Source organism: Micromesistius poutassou, assembly GCF_964030765.1.
Source record: "Micromesistius poutassou genome assembly, chromosome: 1".
NCBI classification, from domain to species: Eukaryota; Metazoa; Chordata; class Actinopteri; order Gadiformes; family Gadidae; genus Micromesistius; species Micromesistius poutassou.
In genome coordinates, this window is record NC_140271.1 from 13795733 (window position 1) to 13823684 (window position 27952).

General features: G+C 54.3%; 1 protein-coding gene across 2 annotated transcripts; it reads right to left on the minus strand.

Moving 5' to 3' along the window:
- Positions 1 to 519: 519 nt before the first annotated feature.
- Positions 520 to 27923, minus strand: LOC311411099 (nucleosome-remodeling factor subunit BPTF-like). 2 transcript variants are annotated; one of them, XM_084488880.1, is made up of 31 exons: positions 27226 to 27923; positions 25055 to 25871; positions 23613 to 23833; positions 22852 to 23016; positions 22379 to 22516; positions 21917 to 22072; positions 21214 to 21296; positions 20443 to 20810; positions 20047 to 20178; positions 19221 to 19350; positions 18883 to 19018; positions 18157 to 18342; positions 16227 to 17880; positions 15884 to 16008; positions 15495 to 15626; positions 14856 to 15009; positions 14282 to 14405; positions 12831 to 13110; positions 11386 to 11501; positions 10982 to 11063; positions 10670 to 10854; positions 9658 to 10513; positions 7351 to 9407; positions 7081 to 7160; positions 6414 to 6639; positions 5550 to 6100; positions 4829 to 5155; positions 3997 to 4189; positions 3515 to 3599; positions 2843 to 3029; positions 520 to 1179 (listed from the first exon to the last, which is right to left on the minus strand). In XM_084488880.1, the coding sequence occupies exons 1-31, from the start codon at positions 27731 to 27733 to the stop codon at positions 1140 to 1142; spliced, it is 10494 nt and encodes a 3497-aa protein (XP_084345006.1). In that variant the 5' UTR covers positions 27734 to 27923; the 3' UTR covers positions 520 to 1139. The 2 variants fall into 2 exon arrangements, with proteins under 2 accessions (XP_084345006.1, XP_084345007.1); XM_084488881.1 differs by having other exon boundaries at positions 520 to 2085.
- Positions 27924 to 27952: the final 29 nt, after the last annotated feature.

Consider the following 27952-nt stretch of genomic DNA (forward strand, 5'->3'; position numbering starts at 1 on the left):
ATAAACATTATATTATATATTATTTTTATTTTATGTATTTTTATTATATATTTAATTTGTATATATTACTAGTAATACATTCGTGGTTCCTTTGTTTAACTCTTTGTAATGTAAAACTTATTTTTTATATCAAGCAAGCTCTCTTTAATTGAAGGCCAGGAGCCGGGTGTGTTATTGAAAGCATCTGAGAAGTGAGAAAGCCAATCTATCAAAGATGATTTATTAACATCTCTTTGGTAGATCTGGTGATGATCTTGATGCAGTATTTATCTAAATAACTTAGGGCATCACAATCCATAAACTTTTTTTTTTTTGTCTTCCACCTTATCCTACGTTTCAAATGTGTGATTCTGACTTGCTGTTTTTCACATAAAGCCCTTACGTTTTATTTGAATATATCCTTTATGTGCCATTTGATAAATTCTTTATTTTTCATAGCGTACTCAAACTGCTTGCTCTCTGGGTCTGTTGGGAGTGAGGGTGTGATCAACTCAGTGCTTCAGTTTAAAACACAGCACAGATAGGACATTTCAATTTATTATGTTCCATATACATCAATATTCTTCAACGGTAATACAAAAAAAAGAAGATTCAAAGTGGGACATTTGTTTTTATACAAACAGGGCATGATACCTTCAGATACACATAGTGTCTTCTTCAACATACTGCAAAGCATATCTTTATTAGTCGATGTTTCCGTGTCAGTAAGCTTTCCAGGCGCAACCATTAGGAAACCTGTGGGCCAAAGTCAGGGTCCAAACAGCCAATGAGCATCCGTGTAGAGTCCGCATCGAGTCCCGCCTCCCAACCGTCAATCAGGCAATGATAGAAAACAAAGTGATAACATAAAAAAAAACTACATGGAAATGAAAGAACTCCTTAGGAGTCTTTGTTCTAAACGTCTTTTCTTCGTTCTTCTTCTGAAATAGTTCCTGAGGCCCCAACGGGCCCCAAAGACTGGTTTTCCCTACGTTCCCCGCACCGGAAGAACAGGGGTGGGGGGGTCTGAGCAGCGTGTGCGGGCCCCCCCCACGCCCGCAACCAGAGTTCAGTCAAAAGCTGCATTCTTGGCAAGTGCTTTTTCTATGCTGTTTGTGTACGTGTATGTGCATGTTTGTGTATGCGCGTATGTGTGTGGTCTAAGAGGTGGTGGCGGGCTGTGGTTTGTTGATGTGAGACCTGGTACAGAGAGAGGGAGGGAGGGGGGGGGAAGGACAGGTTAAGGTACTGGTTTGTTTTATTAACCGATTAATGGTTGGACGTGTGTGATGGGATGGTAGAGGATAAACCAGGAAACAGACGACACCACGGGGGGGGGGGGGTGAGTGGCTCAGAGGGTGGAACCATGTTGGTGTCTGGTACAGAGAACGCCTTAATGGTGAACAGACGGCAAGCTACGCTAGCTTCTAGAGCTACACTAGCTTCTAGAGCTACACTAGCTTCTTGAGCTACGGTTCAATCAGGTGACCAGGTGAGGCTGGGGTTTGGACTCATGGCTGAATGTGTGATTCACGATAACAACTCCTTCAAAATAAGCGTTTTAAAACTCCCTGTCTCCCTGTTTTAACTGATAAGCGGTGATGTGGTTGCCTGAACCCCTTGATGAGCATTATTGACAAGTTTATTGAACGGAACATGTGTTGGTGTAAAGTGTTAGAAACGGAGGTCATAGCGTATTATTATTCATATTATTATTATATTATAATAAAATGTACAGCCCCACATAAAAATAAAAAGTCTGATTCAACCCACTAGTACATTAGATAAATAACAATTGAGAATCTGGATTTTTGACATTTTGCAGAGGACTGTTTTCAAGGGGAGATTTGATCGTTTTTTTAAACGGTCAGAAGAAAAGCAAAAAAAAGTAACAGACAAAAAAAAAAGAGCATTCAGAACACATGCCAACAAGGCGGCCATTTTGAAGGATTTGTGTTGTTTTTTGTCAATGCAAGTTTGGAGCTTTTTTAAAAATGTGTGTTTCAAACAAACAATCAATACATGAGACGGCCGGTTTCCATGACTACCAAGAGCCCAGCATCCAGCCTCCGAGGCTACTAGGGGGAAACTTATGAAGTGGACAATCTGGAAGAGAAGAGAGAGAACGGGCAGCCATGATGAGCGAGGGGCATGCAGCACGAGACAGATGGACTCAGAGGAACATCATGAGGACATTGAGGTAACACAGTGGTGTTGATGGAGGTGGAGGTGTGGAGCGAAGATCTCCTAGCATACTACAGTCACACATGCCGACACGATACACTGAGGAACACGATAGATGAGACCGGAAGGCATTCAGAAGCAAAACACATCACTGGAGATGAACTCTAGAGACATGCGCCGGGCCGAGGAGCCGGAGACACGCTGAAGCAGGACGCTGTGAGACTGGGAGAGGGGTGAAGATCTAACTAATCCGTGGAGACCTGAGGACCATTACAGGGCATACGGCTCCTTGAGGCTGATAGGGAGGTTGCAGAAACAGCTCAAGGGTCTCCATAGCAACACAGCATTCCTCTGGATGTCTGGATATCCAGGTCAGGCCTTCAACTCACCAGTCCATTACCTAACATGTTGCTCCACTAGTATCTAAACATAACTGTTTCTGACTGTATGGCCGACCCTGACCGTTAAGCCGCAACTAAAAAAGCAACACAATGAGCCTTTATTTAGTAACCAATCAACTCCACCCAGCACTGGCACTGCCAGGGGTGGGGGCGAGGCTTAAAGGTAGGGGCGGGGCTTAGAGGAAGCGGCAGAGCTAGGGCAGAATGCTGAGTGTCTAGGGAGACCCCCATGCTTGGCCACCAGTCAGGGATCAGCTGTGAACAAGGTGGTGGGTTACCTGCTTGCTTTGAAGCCCTTAAGTTTCTGGACGAAGAAGCTCTCCAGGACCTCTGCGCACTGGAAGAAGGGCGAGTCGTTTGGGTTGTAGTAGCGGCAGTTGTCGAACACTTTGGTCACGTCCGCCACAAACTCCGTCAGCTTGCGGTAGTGACGGAGCTGCAGCCGGCCCTCCATGGTGGCCAGGTCTGGGGGACAACCACGGGTTACACGCTGTTAATCATTCGAGTATTAAACCATTGCCAGCCCTGGATTATTTTTTATGGTAAACAGTAAATGGACTGCATTTATACCGGGTTATTCTAACCAGTGGCCACTCAAAGCACTTTACAATACTGCCTCACATTCACACAATCACACGCCGACGGCTGAGTCAACCATGCAGGGCAACAGCCAGCTCGTCAGGAGCAGTCAGGGTGAGGCGCCTTGCTCAGGGACACCTTGACACTTGGCTAGGTGGAGCCGGGGAATCGAACTAGCAATCTTCTGGTTACCAGTAAATCCGCTCTACCTCCTAGGCCACATGCCGCCCAGAGAAATAAATAGAGAAAACTTTGCCCAACATGAACCAGTACAGAATAATTTCTGGCCAGAGATGCCAAGTGGCATCTCTGGACTGCATGGAGGACCAATCAGAAACAAGAATGTGTATCTTTGGTGAGCTGCTGCTCACCCATTGGCTCCTTGATGACGCGGTAGTAGTCGGGGGCGTCGCTGGGGTCCACCGGCTCCAAGAAGGGCCACGCCATCTTATGAGTCTGAAGGGATGACGCAATGAAACGCTCAATCACACGGGGACGACTTGAAGACAGGATAGCTGCTAGCAACAATTTCTCTTGGTCCCGGACAGCATGAAACATAGCCAACTGCCCACTTTATTATAACTTCCCAAATTATTATAATTTTATAAGATTTATTTGTGCATTTTTTATGCCTCTTTATAGAGTGAGATGTATGGGAGATAGAGGGGAGGACCTGCAGCAAAGGACCATGGGCAGGAATCAAACCCCGGTCGCTGCGATCAGGACTAGGCTTCAATGGTACAGGCTTTACCCAGTGAGTCACCGGGGCGCCCCACAACTTCCCAAATTAAACTCCTGAAGACCTCCAAGATGTCCCCACCCCGGCCCCCTGGTGCCCCGCCCCCCCAATTACCTGCAGCGAGCGCAGGATCCTCCTCAGCCCCTCGTAGTCCTTGTCGGTGAGAGGGGTCAGCACCGTCATGTCGTCCTCGGTGGACTGGCACTGCGGACACACGTACACGTCGATGTGGTTGGCCTCGCTCTGCAGGATGCCCACGCAGCGGCCGTGGTACCAGTTCTGGCAGCGGTCGCAGCCGATGTAGAACCTGGAGGGAGAGGGTCAGGGTCAGGACACGGTCTGGAAGGGTTCTAGGTTCTTTATTCACTGTGATAGGGCTCGGTGTGTGAGCGAAGAGCGACCACTTTGTGAAACTCAAGACGACCCATCTGGTCACACGGTTTGGTTGCCGTGGCTGGTTTTGGTTGATGGTATCACACTGAAGTAACCTAGCAGGAATTCTAACCAGGTGAAGGCAGATGCAGTCACCTGGTTTAAGGCCAGAGTGCAGCCTTACCTGCTGACAGACCAACTGCTAACTTAACTGGTAACTATCTTACTGTTGTGTCACTTGGAAGACGACTTACATTGAGTTGCTGAATATATTTTGAAAGGTATTGTAGGTGTCTTGCCCAAGGAGAGCTACAGGTAGACTGCGGACATTGGGGTTCGACCCAAGAACCTTCAGGCTGGGAGTCAAACATGCCAACCACTAGACTATCTGAACTAAAATGTTGTTCTCCAGATATTAGCGATTTGAAGGACACAAGAATTGCTTCTTTTGGTACTTTCTGCCCCTCCCTCCAGTCTTCCGAAGCCAAAGGGACAGGGACAGTTGTCCTAACATGTTAAAACATTTTGTTTTGACATGTTATAACATGTTCTTCCAATGTGCCCGGGGACCTACTGCGTCTCGTCGTACGGCGTCCGACAGATGCAGTACAGCTCCTGGCCACCGCCCACTTCCTCCACCACGACGACCATCTCAGGGGCACTTCCTGTCTCCTGGCCACTTCCTGTCTCCAGACCGCTTCCTGCCTCGGGCCCGCCTCCCGCCTCTGGCCCACTTCCTGCGACCTCGGGACAGCTTCCTGTGTCTGGGGCGGTGCTCCCTTGCTGGCCCCGCCTACAGCCCGGACACACAAAGTCCTCCAGCTTCTTGGCCTCCTTCTCCGTGATGCCCACGCACACGCCGTGGAACCAGTTGGAGCACAGGTCGCAGCCGATGTAGAACCTGGAGACCACAGAGCCAGAGCATGAGAACCACAGGGCATAAGAACCAGAGAACCTGGAGACCACAGAGCCAGAGCATGAGAACCACAGAGGAACCTCAGAACCACAGGGCATGAGAACCACAGAGGTACCACAGAACCACAGGGCATGATAACTACAGAACCTGGAGACCAGAGAGCCAGGGCATGAGAATCACAGAGGAACAACAGGGCATGAGAACCGTAGAGGTACCACAGAACCTGGATACCAAAACCACAAAGCATGAGAACCACAGAGGACTTACAGAGCCACAGAGCAGGAGAACCACAGAATCTGGAGACCACAACCACAGGGCATGAGAACCACAGAAGAACCACTGAGCATTTGATGCGATGATATACAGAGTCGGGTCTTACTTGGCCTCGTCATAGGGCGTCCTGCAGAGGCAGTACAGCTTGGCCTCCTTCTTGTGGTCCCTGGAGGCCGAGAGCCCCTTCTTCTTTTTGTGCTTCAGGGGGTCCCGCTCCCCCCGCTCCTTGTCCCGCGGTCTCTCCCGCTGCTTGTCTCTCTCCCTCTCCCTCTCGGGGGGTCTCTCCCTGTCCTTCTCCCTCTCCGGGGGCCTCTCTTTGTCTGGGGGTCTCTCCTTGTCGGGGGGTCTCTCCCGCTCCAGGGGCCGGTCCCGCTCCGGGGGGCGGTCTCTTTCCGGGGGCCGGTCTCTCTCCCTCTCCTTGTCCCTCTTCTTGCTCTTCTCGCGGTGCTTGTCTCTCTCCCGGCTCCGCTCTTCCTCCCGCTTGCGTTTGTGGGAGGAGTGGGCGGGGGGTTGTGATGACGACGGGGGCGGCGGCGACGTCAGGGGGTGGGCGGGGTGAGGCGTTGCCTTGGCGACGGCGGCGGCGGCCTGGGTGATGGCCGCCCGCGCTTTCTCCTTCTCCCGCTGCAGCCGGACGATGTCCCGCTTCAGCTCGTCCTGGAGGGGACACACACAGACACGTGTACAGAAACACACACAAACACACACACACACACACACACACACCAGTGGCCACTCAAAGCGCTTTATAATATTGACTCACATTCACCCATTCACACACCGACGGCGGATTCAACCACGCAGGGCGACAGCCAGCTCATCGGGAGCAGTTAGGGTGAGGCGTCTTGCTCAGGGACACCTCCAGCCAACCCTCTCTACCACCTGAGCCACATGCTGCCGTGTCACCCTCCGGTCCCCTAGGGGGCGCCGTGTCCCCCTCCGGTCCCCTAAGGGGCGCTGTGTCACCCACCTGCACTTGCAGCTGCAGCTCCTTGTCCAGCAGCGCCCTCTTCTTCAGGATCTCGGCCTTCAGTTGCTCCTTGTGTTTGTACAGCAGTGCCGTCAGCTTGGTGGCGTTCTGCTTGGAGCGCTTCTGCTCCACCACCTCCTCCTTCTTCCTCTTCTTGGCCGCCTGCTTCTCGTCCTTCTCCATCTTGTCCAGGATGAACTTCATCACCTGGTTGCACACCATCATCCTGGGAGGGGGGCGCACAAGGGGAGTCAGCCACCACACACCTTAAGTGCCTCAGAGTCCTCCATACGTCTGAATGGTCTTTATCTGGAGGTCTCTCTGGTCTTAGCCTCCCCCCTTCTTATGCAGAAAATAGTACTTAATAAGACCTAACTATCTCTCTTGTATACGGGGTATGGGTTAAGTGCTTGCCACTTGGTTCTATGAACATCCTTACTGTACCGATATATTGCGATATATACAGGGATATATTGTTGTTTCTCTTTCTTCTGACAAATGTGTTTATTGTAAGTCGCTTTGGATAAAAGCGTCTGATAGAGGCCCTAAATGTGAATGGTCAGACAGTAAACTTTCGTCTCTACCCCCATTTAAAAAGCCTATAGTGGTGTGTTAGGAACCGCCGGGGATGGAACCGGCGACCCCGCGGTGCCGAGACGGTCCTGACCTGTGGTTCTCCTCGCGCTCCGCAGCCGCCAGACTCTTCCTCTGCTTCTGCTGCTCCGAGGCGGTCTGCTTCACCGTCGCCTAGGAGACAGACAAACGCATCAACACGAGGCTGGAGCACGTGGTTCTAGATTATCACAGCACAACACATCCTAGAAGAAATACAGATGGTCAGACAGTTGGACAGCTAGCTACCTAGGAATCTATATGGCCAGCCAGACAGCTCGGTGGCTAGATGCCCCCGTAGCCCCTGGATCATCGTGTTCTCTACCTGTTTGTTGAGGCTGTCGACTGGGCTGGAGGCTAGCAGGGCCTGCTCCCTCTGCTCTCTCTTGGTCTCCGTCTTCTTCTTCTTGGGCTGCTGCTGCTGTTGATGAAGTTGGTTCTGTTGTGGCTGCGGTTGATGCTGCAGCCTTCCAAGCTCCCCCGAGCTGGGGACCACGCTGGCCTGGGCCTGGATGGTCACCAGGTTCTGGATCTGGTGGGTCTGGACCTGGCCCCCCGGCTGCTGGATCTGGATGGGGAGCTGGAGCTTGATCTGCTGGGGCACCGCCCCGCCCTGGGCCTGCATCTGGGCCTGGATCTGGGCCTGGATCTGGGCCGCCACGTGGGGTGGCAGGGCAGACAGCAGCTGGACGGGCTGCTGGAGGCCCGGCACGCTGATGAGCTGGTGCCGGATGGGGGACTGCACTTGGAGCTGAGGAGACTGGAGCGGGCTTTGGTTCTGCTGCTGCTGCTGGAACTGGACCTGGAGTTTGGGCTGGACTGCCACCTGCTGCTGGGGGCTCTGAGGGATGACCTGGATGTGGGGCTGGGACTGGAACTGGACCTGCTGGAGCTGGCCTTGGACCTGCACCTGCTGTTGGGGCAGAAGCTGCGGCTGCACCTGCTGTTGGGGTTGGATGAGGGCTTGTGTCTGGACCTGCTGTGGTTGGGGCTGTATGTGGGCTTGGATCTGTTGTTGGGGCTGTATGTGGGCTTGGATCTGTTGTTGGGGCTGTATGTGGGCTTGGATCTGTGGTTGGGGCTGTATGTGGGCTTGGATCTGTGGTTGGGGCTGTATGTGGGCTTGGATCTGTGGTTGGGGCTGTATGTGGGCTTGGATCTGTGGTTGGGGCTGTATGTGGGCTTGGATCTGTGGTTGGGGCTGTATGTGGGCTTGGATCTGTGGTTGGGGCTGTATGTGGGCTTGGATCTGTGGTTGGGGCTGTATGTGGGCTTGGATCTGTGGTTGGGGCTGTATGTGGGCTTGGATCTGTGGTTGGGGCTGTATGTGAGCTTGGATCTGTGGTTGGGGCTGTATGTGAGCTTGGATCTGTGGTTGGGGCTGTATGTGGGCTTGGATCTGTGGTTGGGGCTGTATGTGAGCTTGGATCTGTGGTTGGGGCTGTATGTGGGTTTGGATCTGTGGTTGGGGCTGTATGTGGGTTTGGATCTGTTGTTGGGGCTGGAGCTGTGTTTGGAGCTGCTGCTGGGGCTGGATGTGCGTTTGGACCTGGATCTGTGACTGGGGCTGAAGCTGCACCTGGACCTTCTGCTGGGGCGGGGTCTGCAGCTGCTGGACCTGGATCTGCTGCTGGGGCTGGAGGTGAGCTTGCGTCTGGAGCGGCTGTTGCGTCTGAATCTGGGGCTGGATCTGGATCTGCTGCTGGGGCTGAATGTTGGCGTGCGTCTTGCCTTGGGGGACTGTGTTCTGGGTCTGGAACTGGACCTGGATCTGGGGGTGGTACTGGGGCTGCAGTCGGGGCTGGAGGGGGGCTGGCGAGAGGGTCTGGTGGTTCTGGAACACTACCTGAGGCTGGGTCTGGGTGGGGGCCTGAGCTTGGAGCGGAGAGGTCTGCTGAGCGGGTGCGGCGACTTGGGACTGGGGCTGGATCTGGACTCTGATGGTCTGCATGGAGGCCTGCATGTGGGCCAGAGGCTGAGCTTGTGTGACCTGAATCTGAGGCCGGATCGGGACCTGAGTCTGAGGGGGCGGCGCTGCCGGCCTCACAGCAGCCTGGGTGACCACCGAAGAGGACAGGAGAGTTTGGGTGAGGGCGTGCATGGGGGAGACTGGACTCTGGGGGAGGAGCTGCTGCGTGGGGAGGGCGTGCTGGACCAGGGGGTGGGACTGAACCGGGGGCGGGGCTGGGGAGCTGACGGGGGTGGGAGCGAAGACCACCGGCTGGCTGATGGCGAGCGGAGGGGCGGGGAGGCTGCCGAGGCTGGACAGGGGGGCCAGTGGTGGAGGCTGCGTGGGGAAGGCGGCCTGCTGAGCCTGAGGAGAGGCCGGGGTCCAGACGCCTGCCTCTCGGGGGGGCTGGGACATCCGCAGCTCCGCCAGCGCTGAGAGAGGAGAGGAGAGGGTGAGAACCAGATGGAGGACAAAATGGTTTCATGACTTCTACAGCAACGCTTTAAGAATGACCCTGGCCTCTCGAATCAACCATTTAGACTCAAAGGGGGCATAAGGGGCATAAGGACATGGTCACCACCCCAAAATCCCGAAACCCCCAAAACAATCCTGAACGACGGTGACAACAGAACAAACATGGCAGTACTCCTGCGGGTGTGTGTGCGTCTGGGTGGGTCTTACCTGGCACCGAGGGCGTGGTGGCCGTGGCCGTGACCGGCGTGACAACCGCCGCTGCCACCGGAACGTAAAGGGGCGTGGCCGTGTGGGCATGCAGCGCGGCCGGAGCGGGGGAAGGGACGGTGAGCGGTGCTGGAACCGTGAGACCCGTGTGGGCGAGACCAGGCTGCGTCCGGACGGGGAACTGGACCGCTGGTGGGAATGTGGGCGGGGCTGCCAGGGGGGTGGTGTGGAACATTGTGGCAGCGGGGGCTCCGACGGGCATTTGCAGGGGTGCCAGCGCCTGAGCGAGGGCAGGTGTGGGAGCGGGGGTCGGGGGGGCCGCGTGGGACAGGGCAGGGGGCGGGACCGGGGTGAAGACCTGCCGCGGGGCGGGGAGGGTCGTAGCTTGTGCTGAACCGAGTCCAGGAACTGGAGTTGGGGTTTGTGCAAAAACGGGCGAGGGGGATGCCAGGGGAGGGGCTGGGGGTCTGGTGAGCACCCGGTTCTGGGGTACGGTCGGGGCCCCGCCCTGGGCCGGGTGGGGGGCCACCAGGGGCGGGGATAGCGCCTGTGTCGGGGAGGGGAGGTGGGTTGTGTTGGGAGTCAGGGCGGGGCACAGGGCCCGGACCGGGCCCGGTGTTGCCACGGGGCTCTGGACTGGGGGGGGCGGAGCTGAGGTCTCAGTGGGGGGCGGGCCCGCGGCGCCAGGGGCTATAGGGGTGAAGAGGAAGCGCTGGACGTCCCCGTTGGGCATGGCCGCCTGCATGAGCTGCTGCCCGGGGGCCGGGATGACGGTCACCCCCTGGGGGAGGATCTGCAGCTGGCCCTGGGTCTGGCCCTGGCCCTGGATCACCACCGTAAGGCCCGGGTTCCCCGCCTGCAGGACCACAACCAATCAGAGCACAGTGAGACACAGCAGAACCAATCAGCGCACAGTGACACGCCAACACCAGGACAACAGGATGAAGGGTTATTCAACAGCAATCTCCCATTTCCCTCCTTCACATGCTTGTATGATTATACACTGGCTCACCTGTGCCCCCTGGGTGAGCTGCAGCAGCTGGGCCATGGTGAGCTTCACCTGGCCCTGTTGGGGCCTGCCGGGCTGGGGGCTGGGGGGCGGGGCGGAGGGGGGCGGTGCCGCGGCGAGAGGCGGAGCCTGGGCCGCTCGCTGGATCAGGCCGGTCTGCACGGGGCCGGCAGTGGAGCCGGGGAGACCTGGGAACACAGAACAGCGAGGGACTCCTGATGAGCCCGGTTCTTCTAGGGCAGAACCCTATCTCACAGGAGTCAACACAGCACACTAGAGAGCACACATCAGAACCACAGACTTGTTTGAGACTACCTGGCTGGGTCGCTGCTGGGCCTCCGGCCACGGAGACGCCGGGCGCGGCCGTCTGGACCGGAGAGCGGTATGACGCCACATTCTGCAACAGAGAGGAGGAGGAGGAGTCAGAGCTAGTCGCTGTAGCGACGGCTCGCACACATGAGGAACACTTGAGAGAGAGGGCCGAAGTGATGGAGCGAGAGAAGAGACAGACAGAGAGAGACACAGAGACAGAGAGAGACAGGGACAGACACAGAGAGAGACAGGGACAGACACAGAGAGAGACAGAGACAGACAGACAGACAGACAGAGAGAGAGGAGAAATGGGGAGCGAGAGAGAGAGAGAGAGTGAGACAGAGCGAGAGAGAGAGAGGCAGGAGCAATTGAGAGTGAGAGAGAGCGAGCCCCTCTGGGTGTCAGACCTTCTGTGTGGAGGCGCGCAGGTTGAGGTTCCCCGTGGTGGGGTGCAGGGTGCTGTAGGTGCGCAGGTTGGCCGGGGGTCCGGAGGGGAAGATCCCCACCGCGTCCTGAGAGCCCCCTGGTGAAAGGACAGAGGCAGACATCAGGGACATGAACCAAACTTTATTGATGGAGCACATTCCATGCACAAACAAAAGGCTTGGCGAGGGAAACAAGAAATAAAATTGAGATTCTAATAATAATGAAAACAATTGCTAATCCCAGATATATAAGGGGGGGGGGGTGGATTGAAACAAAAAGAGTTGTCCTAGTTGATTAGTATAAGACAGGATGCAAAAAAAAAAAGGTTTTACGATTTTGAAAGCTTCAAAATAAAAAAAATAAAAATCCTTTAACTGAAAGCAACATGCAATGGCCTTCCAATCTCCTCTCACTTCCATAAAACAGACAATCCAACAATAGAATGTGTGATTTCCCGGTGAAACGTGGAGAGAGGAAACGCAGGCGGGATGAGAGCTGAGGCTTCAGGCTTTGATTGGACCATGGAAACCTGACCCAGCAGGTTCTTATGATTCTGCAGCTACAACATGAACCGTCAGACCGGAACATGCAGAAGCTCAGACATGCCAAGTTCTTGCAGACTCTATTCAGCTGTAGAAGACAACCACAGATCCATTGGAGGGTTTCATAGGTGAATTATGATTTGGGAAACATCCAAGATGCCACAGTAACGGTGGAATCATCCAGAACTCTGTTCAGATCAACAAGCAGTGGGTGTTCCAACAATAACAACAAGGTTCTTATTGTTGTTCAGAACATACCTGGGACAAGCAGAGCCATGCTGCTTTTGAAAACTAAATGCAAACTAAAATGAAACAAAATGCGAAAAGTAATAAACTCTAATAAGGCTCCTCCCGTCTCTCCGCCATACCTCCGGGCGCGGCGGGGACGCCAGTCGCTACCACCTGGCTGCTAGCGGCCAGCGGCGGTTTAGCGGCGAGGAGCGGCCCAGCCCTGGGGGCGGTGGGGCCCCTGGTCGACGGGAGGCCCCTGACTGACGCGAGGCCCCGCCCCGTAGTTCTACGGGCTGCAACACACACCAGGGCAGCCGGTGTCAGGCACCGCACCGAGCCTACTGCTACTCTAGCTAACACTAGCCTAGCTAACACTAGATATAGAACCCTGCCTGCACACACACACATATATATATATATAGAGAGAGTGTGATGGTGAGTGAGTGAGTGAGTGACAGAGTGTGAGTGAGTGAGTGAGAGACAGTGTGAGTGAGTGAGAGAGAGAAAGTGAGAGACAGTGTGTGTGTGTGTGAGTGAGTGAGTGAGAGACAGAGAGAGCGAGTGAGTGAGTGAGTGGGGTAGCAAGCCGTTCTAGAACATCCAGCAGACCCACGGTTCCATCAGCAGACTCCAGGGGTGGTGCAGTCTCTCACCTGAGGCTGCCTGGCTGGCCTGGCCCTGCTTGACCCAGGAGGCGAAGGACTGGTGCAGGTCCTTGTCCTTCTGGAAGGGCACCGGGGAGCTGAGCTTGGAGGCCAGCACCAGCTTGGCCCCGGGGGTCAGCCCGGCCCCCCGCAGCGCAGAGGAGGAGGAGGACGAAGAGGAGGAGGAGGAGGAGGAGGGCGAGGTGGCCGTGGAGGAAGTGGCCGGGGGGGTGGCGGTGCTGGAGGTGATGGAGGTGGTGAGGCCGGCCTTCTGCTGCTCCAGGCGTTTCTGGAAGGTGGAGGAGATGAGGAGAGGTCAGAGGTCAGGGTCAGGTGGAAGCTGACCAGCTGGGGTATTGTAGTGGTCCTTAAACCACGATGAAGCACATCTAACTAAAGCACGTTCCTGTTGCACAAAGTAGAATAGGTAACCTTAACTTAAGGGTTAACCTGGGGTCATTCCTGCTGGGTTCAAGAGCAGGTTAAGGGTAAGGGTTAGGGTATGACCTGCTGGGTTTACAAGCAGGTTAAGGGTTAGGTTAAGGGTAAGGGTCTGACCTGCTGGATTAAATAGCAGGTTAAGGGTTAGGGTAAAGGCTCATTTATGCTCAACGTTAAATACGCATACGGATACGGACGGAGCCTTTCGTCCGTACTCTGCGTTCATTTCGTCCGTTTTTCGACCGTTTCCACAAAGCTTACGGATACGCACCAAACGGAGCAGTACCACCGGAAGCCGTGGGGGCGCTGTTGCCGTCACTACCCGATACGGAGCCTAGAGCCAGTGTGAGACAGAAGAAGAAGACGACGACGGCCTTACCGACCACCGCCTCTTACAACGAGCCCGTTTTCTTCTTTTATTTATTATGTACATAATCAAGACCTCCTCCATAGTCGCCATGTTTGTTGTTTTCTTTTTACAGTCTATGGTTTGTTGTCATAAACTTTTGACTCTGCGCTGCCCCCTAGTGGATGTATTGGTTAACATCTATGCCAACGTAAAGGACGCATGGAAGTATGTGAGCAGTGACGGTAACAACGTTAGAAACGGACGCGTACAATTACGTCCGTACGTCGAGCATAAATGAGCCTTAAGGGTGAGGTTAAGGGACTACCTGCTGGGTTTACTTGCAGGTTAAGGGTTAGGTTAAGGTTAAGGGTCAGGTTAAGGGTAAGGGTCAGGTTAAGGGTCAGGTTAGCAGGTTAAGGGTTAGAGTTAGGTTAAGGGTCAGGTTAAGTGCCTACCTGCTGGGCAGCCAGCAGGTTAAGGGTTAGAGTTAGGCTAAGTGTCAGGTTAAGGGCATACCTGCTGGGCAACCAGCAGGTTAGGGGTTAGAGTTAGGTTAAGGGTCAGGTTAAGGGCTTACCTGCTGGGTTCACTTGCAGGTTAAGGGTTAGGTTAAGGGTTAGGTTAAGGTTAAGGGTCAGGTTGAGAATTAAGGGCCAGGTTAAGGGTCTACCTGCTGGGCAGCGAGCCGCGCCTGCTTCAGCTGAGCCTCCAGGTGGGCCTTGACGTCCTCGGCCGTCTTCAGACTGCCCCCCATCTTAGAGGGGTCTCCCCCCTGAGACTTCTCCTTCTCCACCCTGCTCCACCCAGGGAACACACACACAGACAGTCAGGGCCATTTCGTATATATAGTTACACTTTAACAATATTAAATTATACAAAATAATTTTTTTTTTAAAAATCAGCGAAAGAATACAGCCGATGCCGATACACGTAAAAACAGCAAATATCAGCAGATAATATCGGCTGGCCGATATATGGGTTGATCACTAATTCTTAGGACTGCATATTATTAACATCTACATGTTATCCTCATCATCATCATCATTTATTTTGTAATGAACCTTCATGCTTTGGCTGCCGTTACTCTGCAAATATCTCTGTGGATTAATGAAGGATTGTCTTATTTCATCTTTATACAATTAGGATAATACTAATAATCATTATTGAAGCCAATTGTCAAAATGTGGACTCGTAGACCAGCAGTATTGTATAAAGGATATCTCCCGTTCTGCAGGGGGTCTCACCGCTCTGCGAAGGCTCTGATCTCCCACAGCTCCAGCTCCTCCTCCGTCACCCACGTCTCCACGGCAACCGGGCCGGTCTGCTTGGCGGGTTCGGGCTTCCTGGGTCTGAGTGCACTGGAGCGCAGACCCTTCCTCTGGGGCGTGGGGGTCTCCGCTGGAGGAGGGGGGACGGAAGGACAACAGGTTGAGTCCGGCTCCTCGCACGCCCCTGAACACCTCCTCCATACCTCCTCCACACCCCCACATCACATCTCCTGGGCACCTCCTCTGTACCTCCCAAGTCTCCTCAAGACCTCCCTCCAACCTTCTCAAGACCTCCCTGGGAGAGGAGCGGATGGGAGAGGAGGGGATGGGAGAGGGGAGGATGGGAGAGGAGGGGATGGGAGAGGAGGGGATGGGAGAGGAGGGGATGGGTGAGTAGGATGGGAGAAGGGGGAGTGGGAGAGGAGGGGATGGGAGAGGAGGGGATGGGAGAGGGGAGGATGGGTGAGTAGGATAGGAGAGGGGAGGATGGGTGAGGAGGGGATGGGGGAGCGGAGGATGAGGGAGGGGGGGGTGGGTGAGGGGAAGATGGGTGAGAAGGATGGGAGGATGGGAGAGGGGGGGATGGGATAGGGGAGGAGAGGATGAGGAAGGTACCTTTGCTGGGCGTGTCCCTGATGCTGAGCGGGCAGATGATCTTGCGGATGCAGTATTCGGAGCGGATCCCGTACGGCCCCACGTCCCGCCGCTTGATGATCTCCGTGGTGATGATGTCCGTCTCCGTGGTCTCTGCAGAGCATTGTGGGTATTGGACATCAATTTGAATACAACTGAAAGGTTGTTTTATACTTTTATAAAGAAATACGGGTCCAGAAATAACACAGACAAGGCGTAAATTTACAGAAAGACCGCTCGAGTAATTCAGCCAAAGATATAAGATGATAAGAGATAACAGATTCATAATGAGTGCAGTGGTTAAGAGACGGAGTGAGAGTGAGTGAGTGAGTGGTCAAGGGAAGGTGAGAGAGACAGAGAGAGGTGTTTACCTTTCCTGGTGGTCCCCATGGCGGAGAGGGGCTTGACCCCCATGTCGTCCCAGCGGAGAGAGGCCCAGAGCAGGCGAAGCATAAGGCTGACCCCGGCCAGCGACCGCACCGTCTGGAGACGGTACCTGGGGTGCGGGGATATCACAAAGACCTCCAGGTGAACCTCAACACAGACCTCCACATTAACCTGTACCTCGTATCTTATTCATATTATTCGCCCCAACAGAAAACGTCCATCCTTTTACTACTCTGATGGTTCCCACTTAAAGTTCAAAATACTAAAAAGAGTTTTACCCCACCTCAACAACATAACATCTATCACGTCACCCTCCTGGTCACTGACCTCCATGTGATGGCGAATGTGGGCCGGGGCGAGGGGTAGGGCCAGATGTCTGGCGAGGGCTTGGCGGTGTAGCTGAAGATGGGCACCTCCCGGAGGCCGGCACGGCGTGCTAGCCGCTGCAGCTGGTCGTTGGGCAGCACAAAGATGCTCTTCTTGCTGCTCTTGGTGACGAACTTGCGGTAGGAGGGCAGGGCGGTACCCGAGCGCGCCTTGCGGCACTTGGAAAAGCGCAGCAGGCTGACGCGGTCGCGGGTGGAGTACTCCTTGCTGAGCGTCATGGAGCCGCTGGCCCGCGACGTCACCGTCCTGTGATGGGTCCGGCCCGTGGCCGTCGTCGTGGTGACGGAGGAGACGGTGGTGCTGCACTGCGCCGTTGAGCGCGCCACAGCGACCGAGGCGGGGGTGCCGTTCCCGGAGACCACGGTGTGGGAGGTGGTGGTCACCGTGGTGATGGTGGTGGTGACCTGGCTGACCGTCTTCAGGGGGGTCTCCGTGTTGGCGGGGGGCGTGTGGCTGGCGGGCGACGCGGCGTGCAGGTTGTTGCTGGTCGCCGTGACGACACCGTCGCCCCTGCCCAGGTGGTTCTCCAGGTGGTTCTCCAGGCGGGGGAGCTTGGCGGGGGGCGGGAGGGCCGCCTCCCCGCCGGCGTCCTGGGACCCGGTCCCGTTGACGTGCGGCCGGTCGCCCCCGTTGGCGCTAGGCCGGGGCTCGGCCGCCGTCCCGTTGACCCCTGACCCCCTGTCCTCCGACTCCTCCCCCAGCGGACGCTTCCTGCCGTTCTCGCCCGCCCGCGGCCCCTCCCCCTCCTCGTCCGGTGCGGGCCGCTTGGCCGACTCGGCGTCCGGCCGTGCCCCTCCGTTCAGCTCCGTGTGGGGCGGGGCCAGCGGGGCGGAGCCTAACCTCACGTCCAGGTTGTCCGTCTCTCCCGACGTCCGCGTCCTGCTCTCCGTCTGCTCCTGGTCGAACTCCAGCCGCTTCACCACCGCGCTGTCCCTCCTCTCCCTCCCCGGGGGGCCATCCTCCGCCGTGGACCCCGCGGCGCAGACGGGGGCGGGGGTTGCCGCGGGCAACGGCGGCGGCGGCAGTCCCTCAGGGGCGTCGGCCTTGGCCTTGCTGAACCTGCAGAGCAGCGCGGCCTGCTTGATGCGCTCCAGACGCTGCTTCTCCTCCAGGGTGAACTGCTTGACGCGGCGCTCCAGCAGCGTGTCCAGCCGTGACGGACGCACCTTCTTCTTGTAGGCCGTGCGCAGCTGGAAGCCCTCGCTGACGTTCACCACGTCATGGTAGAAGGGCTTGGGGCCTTCCGTGGGGCCCTCCACCAGGCCTGCGATGGGGCTGGGGCCCTCCGTGACACCCTCCATCGGAACCTCCATCAGGCCCTCAACAGCCCCCTCTGTCGGGCCCTCCTTGGGGCACTCCACAGCCCCCTCCTTGGGGCCCTCCTTGGGGCCCTCCACTGCCCCCTCCATTGGGCTCTCCACGGCGCCCTCAGCAGGGCCCTCCACGGCCTCCACCGTGGTCTCCTCCGTGGTCTCCTCCGTGGTCTCCTCCGTGGTCTCCTCCGTGGTCTCCTCCGTGGTCTCCTCCATTGGCTCCTGCTTCACCGGCTGCCCGGCCGCGGCGGTGGGGGCCGTGGAGGCTCCCTGCTGCTCCTCTGTGACACACAGATAGTCAAGAGTCAAGAACCACACACAGCCGAGAACAGCAGGAGGTCTTCAGAGGAGTTCTATTGGGACTGGCTATCGTTTGAGATTAACCACTACCGATGCACCGGCTCCAGACGCAGTCGTAATGGTTTCCAGAAGCTTACGTTGAGTGTGAACACATTTCTCTACAAGAAACTACATTTAAGGGTGAAAGAAAAACTAGAGACCAAATCAACACGGGCTGACTAACACGAGAATAACAAACTCGGATTTAAACTGCCAACCTTTTGGGCCGCTGGAGGAGACGACCTCCATCTTAGTTTCTGTCTCCTCCTTCGTTTTCTTCTGCTCCTCCTGCTGCTTCCTCTCCTCGGCGGGGGGCTTCTCGTCCTCGCCCTCGCTGCTCTGGGTCAAGGGTTTGACTTCCTGCTTGGTGCCACTGGACGTCGTGCCTTCTAGCCTGGCTTTAGCTGCAGGAAACCAAACACAGCAGAGGAGAACAGCACAGTGAGGACAGTTCAGCAGGGGGTCTGATCTCCTGTATTGACTGAGAAGACGAGGGTGATATCAATCAGGTGTGGGTTTGATGGATTGATACTTTCAGGTTGTCCGAAGACCTCAGGGATTAAACCCAGTACCCTTCAGCGAGTCAAACCCCACAAACTATCCTTCCACTAACCCAGAGCCCCATAAGAGGTTTCCTCGTTTGATGGGGCAATGTGATCAGGCTTAGAATCCATACAGAAGCAGTACCTACACCTCGTCGAGACATGGGGGGGATGGAACCCAGTACCGAGCGTGACGAGAGTCAAACACCCAAACAACTTGACTATTCAACCTCCAACTACTACAGTATGCATAGGCAGGTGGGGTTAAAGAAACTTTAAACAGTGTGGGGTTAAAGAGTGTGCATGTGTGTGTGTTTGTGTCCCTACCCTCCAGCTCCTTTTGGTAGTTGGTGTTGGTGTGAGTGTGTGAGTGTGAGTGTGAGTGTGTGTGTGTGTCCCTACCCTCCAGCTCCTTGCGGTAGTTGGGGTTAGTGTTACCGGGCAGCCTGGGCAGGAAGCGGGGGACGTGGGTCTTGCTGACCCAGCTCCAGCCCCCATAACCCGTCACGCGGTACTCCTCCCCCTTCTGCTTCCACACCTGGTCACGACAAGTGTGTTAGAATCATATAGGAACGTGGATGGGGGACATTGGGTGAAGAGAAGTGAGATTATTTTGTTTTAGACATAAAGCTTGTTGAAGTCGCTGCGTGTGTGCGTGCATGTACCTACTGTATGATGGAGAAGATGTGTGTGTATGTACGTGTGTACGTGTGTGCGCCTGCCTCTGTGCGTGTGTGTACCTGGTGCTTGACAGGGAAGGTGTACTTGACCCAGGTGGCCTGCTGCAGCGTCTCCTCGTCCTCCAGCTTCTTCTCCCGCTTCTTCATTTTCTCCTTCTCCTCACGCTCCATTGACGTCATGCGGTGCAGCCTGACACAGACGAGAGGGACAGACAGACGGACAGAGGAACAGACAGACACAGACAGAGGGAGGGACAGACAGACAGACCAATGAAGGAAGAGAACAGAGGTCAGAGGTGATAACGGGATGGATGATAGATGATATTGGGATGTTTCGCTGTAAGTTTCTGCACCATGACTTAGGGCTGGGCGATTAATCTAATTTTGATCGCGATTTCAGAGTGAAACGATCACCAAACTAATATAATCGAGTTGAAACTATTGAGTCAAGTTGAAGTTATTTTTTATTTTATTTTTTTAATAGAAATTTCAGAACAGCTGGATTCATATCTGGACTTTATTTTCTATTTTGTGTATTTTTTAAGGGGAAATTTCAAAGTTCTCATTTACAAAGTGTTTTTTTTGGAGAGAAATTATGAATAAATGCATCATGTTTTCAAACTCAAAATTAATCGTTTGAATAATCGAGATTTCAATATTGACCAAAATAATCGTGATTATGATTTTTTTCCATAATCAAGCAGCCCTACCATGACTCCATTTTATCATCATCCAAAGCCACGATCGAGCCCACTGGGCAAGGTCGGGTTGGGGTTTGAACCCAGAACCTTCTGTCTTGGAGTCCAGCCCCCTAACTCCTTTTTTTTGATGTTTAACTCTATCTTTGTTGGTATTACTCATCTACTATTAGTAAAATTATAGTTACCGGGTGTGTCCGAGGGACTCCTTCCACACGGGCAGCATGACCACAGGCTTGATGGCGCACTCCAGGATGGCGAGCGCCAGGGCGAACTCACGGGCCTTACTGCACATCTGGACCGCCTTGTTCCAGTTGGACCTGACACACACACACACACACACACACACACACACACACACACACACACACACACACACACACACACACACACACACACACACACACACACACACACACACACACAGTTAGAGAACCAGGTGACACACATACACCCAGTTAGAGAACCAGGTGACACACTCATACACCCAGTTAGAGAACCAGGTGACACACACATACACCCAGTTAGAGAACCAGGTGACACACACACAGGATACAGAGAACCAGGGGGCGGGGGTTGTGTACCTGTGCGCGGCCCAGTTGGGGTGCATGAAGGGCCCGGGCACGCTGCCCTCCAGCTGGATGATGGTGAGCCGCAGCGTGGACACGGTCAGCACGCGGGAGCCGTGGATGGAGCCGTTCCAGCGGAAGTCGGCGGCGGCGGTGAGGCTGAACTTGTGGCTGAGGTGGCGGCGCTTGTCGTGGTCCTCGCGGTGCTGGTGCTTGTTGAGCGCCAGCACGTTGGTGCTGAACTGGTTGTGGTACACCCGATACTTCCCCTCCTGGCCCAGACGGAACAGGTTGGCCGCATTGGCCCGTAGCTCCGCCTGCTCCTTGGCCAGGGAGGAGTTCGAGCAGGGGGGGGGCGGGGGGAGGGACAGGGGGAGGGACGGCTGGGGGGGAGAGAGACAGGAGGGGCGACGGGAGGGATGGCGGGAGAATAAGGTGCTGGGCTTTGATGAATACTCATAGAAAACAAAATGCATATTTCCCTCTATAGGATAGATTTTTTAGATTAAAAAAAAAAATTCAATCAATTGTCGAAAAGGTACGGAAGAGGAATAGGGCCAAATGTGTATTTTCTTTTAAGTTTTGAGTCTAAAGTCAGAATTTTTGAGATTAAAGTCAGAATTCTAACTAATTCTAAACTCAGTTACCACATGTGGGCATAGATCTCTTCCATAAAATGGTGTTTAATATTATTATATATTATCATGAAAATGATCAAAACCCAATACATGGGTTCAGCGTCACCAGCTCCTCCCATATCAGGATCTGGTCAATCAGATCCCTTACCCCATTATTGCTGCTCAGCGATTGGTCGACAGCCCCAGGTCCTCCTGATGCTGCTGCTCCCCCACCGAGCTTCACTCCGTCCTCTGGAGAGACGAACCAGACCATCATGTTATTGAACCATGCAGTACGGTCTAGTCTAGTGGTTAGGGCGTTTGAACCCCAGCCCCAAGGTTCTAGGTTCAATCCCCAACATCACCAGTCTCTTGGAGAGTGGGAAAACTAACTTTTCTAGAGCAATAGGCCCCTAGACCCTACCTATACCCACTGAAAAAGCTGACTTTTTACAACAACAAATATGGTGAAATATGAATTGTGTTGGTTTAATGTTGCTACCACTATGATATTTACAATGATTCCTATTGATAATAGTACCATAAGAATAGTTTTTTTTTTATTGGTACAAAGATATCCAGTTTGGCATCAATGAAGGGTTAGTAGAGCTGGGCAATATTCCATATTCATTCATGGTCGTTAAATGGTACTGCATCGTTGTGAAATCAATCAATGATCACTTATCGTTTTTTCCATCTCAATTAATGAAGACGACAACATTTATGATAAAAAATGATGTTTTAAAAGTGAGTATAGGTTACAAACTAGTTTAACCATACTCCTAGCCTCCATAAACTTCACCTGAATGACCCTCTGCTCACCGGTTAACGGAGAGGCCGGCTGAATGGTCACCGATGTCTGAACCACCCACCTGATCCGTCCTTGCTGGTGAAGGACCACTGGGAGGATCGGTCCGTTAGGTCGGGTCCCTCCGGCCCCCTGAGGGCCCCAGTGGTATGCTCGTCAGCAGGCTGGGGCCCCTCCACCTCCTTCTCCTCCCCGCTGCCCTCCTCCTTCCCGCTCGTATCTGCCAGATGGATCAGAACAGCAGGTTAGAGCTGGTGGGATGTGGGCAGGGTAGGCTGGTGGTTAGGGGGTCTGACTCGCAGCCAAGAGGTTCTGGGTTCGAACCCCATGTTCCGCAGTCTGACCTGCAGTCATCCTCACCCCGGACCCTTGCCTGCTCCTCAGTAACATGCATTTCAATTCACTGCAGGACACTTTGGATGAACATTGTAATTATGAAATTATTATTTAGCCAAGATTAGCCCTGACCCTAACCGTAACGTTCTGGTGTGATGTTATGCAGGTTTTAGTTAAGGTTTAAGCGTACCGGTCTCTTCCTGTGAGGTCTCCCCAGAGGGGGCAAGGTGCTCCTGGCTGGAGGCGGGGTCGACATGTGCTGGGTCCGGGAGGGCGGTAGTAGGGTTAAGGGTCGGGTCGCTGCTGTCCTCCTCTCCAGCAGGAGGCGCTGTAGGACAGACATCCACAGGAGGTTAAAGATAACATGAAGAGTCAAATAAACGTTGTCATCTCGGTTTTTGGTAAGATAAATACAACTTGTTTCGGCTGCAATTGTCTTAGTTTACAATCATCTGCTCAAGATATAAGAAAATATAACACACTTAAAGACAATTTTTAAATTGCGCAGCACAATTCCACTTGATATTGTTAAGTAATGTGAATTTGGAGCATGTGAAAAAGGAGCGAACGAGAGAAAGGAGAAACTCATACAGCAAGAACGAGACAAATAAGACTGAAAGACACAAAGACTGTAGGTAGAAACAGCAGCAGAATGAGGTTCACCTTCCAGATCCAAGTCCTCCTCTCCCTTCAGCTCCTCAGGCTGCAAAGAGCCTTCTGCTTTGGCTGGGGCACATTCCAACTCTTGTTTGGCCTTCTCTGCTTCCTCCGCTCTCTTCCTGGCCTCCTGTTCCTCTCGCTTCAGCTTCAGGCGTGTGGTGATAATCTCTGCAAACACCGCAAGGAAAAGAAAACTAAACCAATCGCATGACTTCAGTTTATTTTTAGGATGCAGGATCCTGGGGGGGGGGGGGGGGGGTCCCATGGTTAGGTTAATTGACTCCAAACTGGAAGGTACTGGGTTTGATTCCCCGAGACGCCGAACCCCGAGATGTCGAACCCATGCCCACTGCATAATATGTGAATACAATGTGGATTGTTTTGGATCAATGCTAAACGACATGGAAATAGAAATGTTATGAAAAATAACATTTTAAGTACATTTTTATTGTAGAAAGAGCGGTGGACACAGAGGGTAATTGAGTTGAAAGAGTTTACTACTTATTGCAATACAGTTTCAGTGTGTTGAGGTGACCCCTGAATGGCCGCCTCTGACCACCCCCTACTGGGGGGGGGGGTCCTTTCACCGGTCAGCCCCCATCACCACAGGCAATAGGAATCCTCCTCTTTTGGTATTGAAAATATTTGGCTGTAATACGATGGCTGTAAATGACAGCCCTCATTACACTCCCAAACATCCCTGGAAGGAAGGATCTCCACTCTGAGTTCCTCCTCTGATCTCCTAGCAGGGAGCCCCAGCTTACCGTTGGCGGCGGTGAGGTAGGCCTTATTGTTTCCCCGGGCCTTGCCGGTGAGTTCTTCGGTGACGTCCATGTGGGCGTGCGCCTCCTCCTTCACCTCCTCCAGCATGGCGTACAGGTCCGCCTCCCAGTACTGCCCGTCCAACACCTCCATCAGCTCCTCCAGCTGCTGCCTGGTGCTGTAGTACCACACCTCCTTCTGCTCCTTCTCCCCCTCCTCCTCACTGTGAGAGAGAAACACACACACACACACACCAAGAATAAGATTGACAAATTCACATTCAAACCACTTCACTGAATGAGTTGAACCTTTCTAAAGCCGCTAATGATGCAGGTAACATTTAGCGGTTAGCCTTCAGTCTGCTGGCTTCTGCATTGCAAACTCTTCCCAACAGGACTGTAGCTCTGCTGGGGTGCTTACAGTGCAGCACGTGGGACATTCCCTCAGCGCAAACTGAATTACCACACTGAGAGATGGCTTCTTAAACCGCCAGTGAGCGCTCCGACCAAGACAGTGCCGACTGCCGAGGCTGAACCAATGGGGGCCAGACTGCATGTTAACTGGCTCTGCATCCTTTGGAGGTACAGAGGAGTCGACACTTGAACAGGCACTTCTCCTGTTCGCCCACGCACACCATATGGTTGCAGAATAAGAGAAGCAGACAGACAGATCCTCAAGACCATCTGCAACCCTTCAGTGGCTCTGTCCATCACTGTGTTAGGAAGTGATCAGAAGGATCAAAAGCTTTAAAAAATACACATTATCAATGTAAATAGTATCGTTTACTTTCGATCATATGATATTGGGTGATTGGACATAATCTATTTTACAAGGTAATTTCTATCAGTTTATAACACATTATTATGATTATTACACAGCTCTTCTCAATGCTGTGGAACGCTCCGTTCACTTGCATGGGCCTTCCTGACTTCCAGTGGTGAACTATTTTTCAATAATGACCGCTGCTAAGCATATAATGACCGCTGTCAAGGTAAGTGGATTTTTTTCATGCCTTTTGTATCACTCAGTTGCTAAGCAACGTCAACGTTTTTGGTGGACTATTTCTGTGCTGGAACACTAGGAATGCTGGTAACAAATAAATTGTAAAAAGACAGACCGTGTGAAGTAATTTTTTCGTTTTGGCAAGTAGCCATGTAATAAGCGGGATAATGTATAGAACGTCCCCGGGAGCCCCTTCAGGGCGAAGCGAGACACCAGACACCTCCGCTTCGTGTCTGTGTCCTGTTCGCCCTGTCGGGGCTTATTTCCCGATAATGACGTGGCGTTCTAAACATTATCCCTATCATATGTGAAAGTGTGGATCCTGAATCCATTAGAGATTAGTAAATACACAAGCTATGTGAAAAATAAATAAACCCTTAAATCCAATAACTGATCAACAATAACAACAGCCACCATCACCACCTCCACCCCCCCCACTCACACTATGATCCTCCGGTTGAGGAACCAGTACTTCCTCTCGTGGCGGTCGTAGCCCACCGGCTCGGCCCGGATATATGGCCGGCTGCGCTGCATCTCCGACACGCAGTCCGTGACCCCGGCCACGCGGTGCGCCGCGCAGATCTCGCACTGCCACTCGTCCTCGGGCACGGCGGCCAGCTTCACGCACTCCAGGTGGTACACCGCCGAGCAGGTCTCGCAGCACAGCAGGTCGCCCAGCCGGTGGCACACGCGGCAGTGGTCGTCAGAGATCACCACGCCCTCTGACATTAGCTCCTCGCGCGCCATGTTGGTGGTGAGGAACTGGTCCGTGAGGAACTGCAGCACCTTCACTTTGCTCTGCAGCGGGCCGTAGGGGAACTCCTCCCCTTCCTGCCAGGGCAGCACGTGGCGGTACTCTCCATCGCTCTCGCAGTACGCCCGCACCGCCTCGGGCCAGGTCATGCCGTCCACGAAATACAGCGTGGAGTTTACCGAGTCCTTGAGGTCGGCGGGGCCGAAGGAGGTGTTGGAGGAGTCCTCCTCGCGCAGGATGGCCTTGAGGAGGGCGATGTGCGTCTCTGCGACTAGCGTGCACTGCTCGCCGCCCACCAGTGCCGCGCAGAAGTCCTCGAAGCGGAACGGCGAGAGGCGCAGCACGCCGCTGAAGCTGCGCAGCACCTCGTAGACCGAGGCCACACTGAGGAGCTCCCTCCTGGGGATCAGGAGGTCCTCTGAGCTCTCCGGGAGCACCAGGGGGGGGACCTCCTTCTGCTCCAGGATAGGGGTACGGGCCCGGGGGGCCCGGGGTCTCCTCCTTCCTGTCAGGAGAACATGGCCAGGAACACATCAACACATAGTCCATATGGGAGGCATTAGCTGAGACTGATAATATAACAGCTCCTCTCGTAATATATATAATATATCTATCTAGATCTATTATATATGTATGCATATAAAGTACTAATAACGTTGGATGTGCCGTTGTTTTATAGATACTGTCATCTAAAAGGGGGATACAGCATAAAATAATGAGCACGTTAATGCAGAACACTGCTAATAATGCATAACAGAGGAAGACTTGTGTTGGCTGACGTACATCCTCTCATTACAGCCAGCTAATTAAAACAAGTTGAAGACGTTTGTCCAAAACTACTTCATATGTCCACACACATTATTGATTATACCTAATTAAAACCACTGTTGAGAGAAATACACTATATATTTTGGGCATGATTTATAACGTAAGTTAGGTAAAAGCGCGCTTAACAGCTGTTCCGCCTCAGGGAATTGCAAACGTGGCACATTTACTTATTTTATTTCAAGTATAAATAATAATAAAAGGCGAAAGCATTCAATGAAAAACCCGTTTCCTCAACAGACCCTCGCCGTTGTTGTGTTTTCGACGGATCCTGGTGCTGATGACAGCACGTTAGCATTAGCTGCAGCTAACTAGCGACGCGCTAACGTTAGCTCGTCGCTAGCTATCATCAGCACCAGGACAGGCTAGCTGCAGCTACTGCTAACGTCCTGCTGACAGCACGTTAGCATTAGCCAGAGCTAGCTAGCGCAAAGCTGAAAAACGCTAGCCACCATGGAGCCTCCTGCTGCGTTAGACCTGGCCTCCGCTGACAACACCACGCATGTGCACATAATACACCCACCGAGATGGGTTATAAACCCTCTAATGATGGACCGGTGCTGTGCTGAGGCGACCCGGGTACGTCGGGTGTTCAGCCAGCCTGCAGCACTCTAGTGTCCGGACTGAGGCCTGCTTCATACAGTCTCCATTTTGAACAATACAGCTCCCTGCTCGTCAGGAGGGAACACCTGTGCCCCCCACACCTGGGCACATCTAGGCCCCCTACACCAAACAGCTGCCCTGACACCTGCCCCCCCCCCCCCCCCCCCACACACACACACACACACCCACCCACCCCCCACCCCCCCCCCCCCCCACACACACACCTGGGCCCCCCTCACCTGGGCGCACCTTGGCCCCCCACACCTGCCCTGACACTTGGGCGCACCTTGCCCCCCCCCCACACACACACACCTGGGCGCACCTGGGCCCCCCACACCTGCCCTGACACCTGGGCGACACTGGGCCCCCCACACCTGGGCGCACCTAGGGCCCCTACACCCGCCCTACCGCGACCCCCGCTGCGTGTTTACCCGGGGTGCTGGTGTGGCCGCTGCTCTCCGTGCAGTGGCTGGCCCCGTCATCCCCATCAACAGCCTCATCCTCCTCCAGCAGCACATCCTCCAAGCCCTCCACCTCCTCCTTCAGGGCCTCCTCCTCCTCGTCAGCCTCCTCCTCGGACACGGGGTCCTCCTCAACCACCTCCTCCTCCTCGGACCTCAGGCTGACCGCATCGTCCTCATCGTCCTCACTCTCGTGGTCGTCGTACACTAGGGTCTTGGAGGCGGCCGAACACCTCCCTCTACCGCGGCCTGCCCCCCTGCCTCGGCCCCGGCCCCGTGTTGTCGTCCCCCCTCCTCCCCGCCTCCTCCCCCGGGCCGACCTGGACCTCTCCCTCTTGGGGCTCTCGGTGTCCTCGTCCCCGCTGTCCCGGGCCCGGGGCTTCAGGTTCCTCCGGGGTCTGAGGCCGTGCACCGGGGCCGGGCTCTGCTGCTCCTCGGCCGGCGGGGCTTTGGGCGGCCTGCCCCTTCTCCCTCTCATGGTAACACACTGGCTGGGATTATCTTTCTTTGCGGGTTCTCAGCCGTTGAAGGTCCGATCAGACGTGGTGTGCGGAGCACGGCGGCGGGGTGTGTGGTGGGTAGACGTGGTCCTGCGGTCCCTGGTGCCCCGGTATGTGATGCTATAGTCCCTGGCCCGGCGTCCCGCTCCGCGCCTCACTGAGCCGCCATCTTTGTCTCCTCTCTCCGCCGTGAAGAA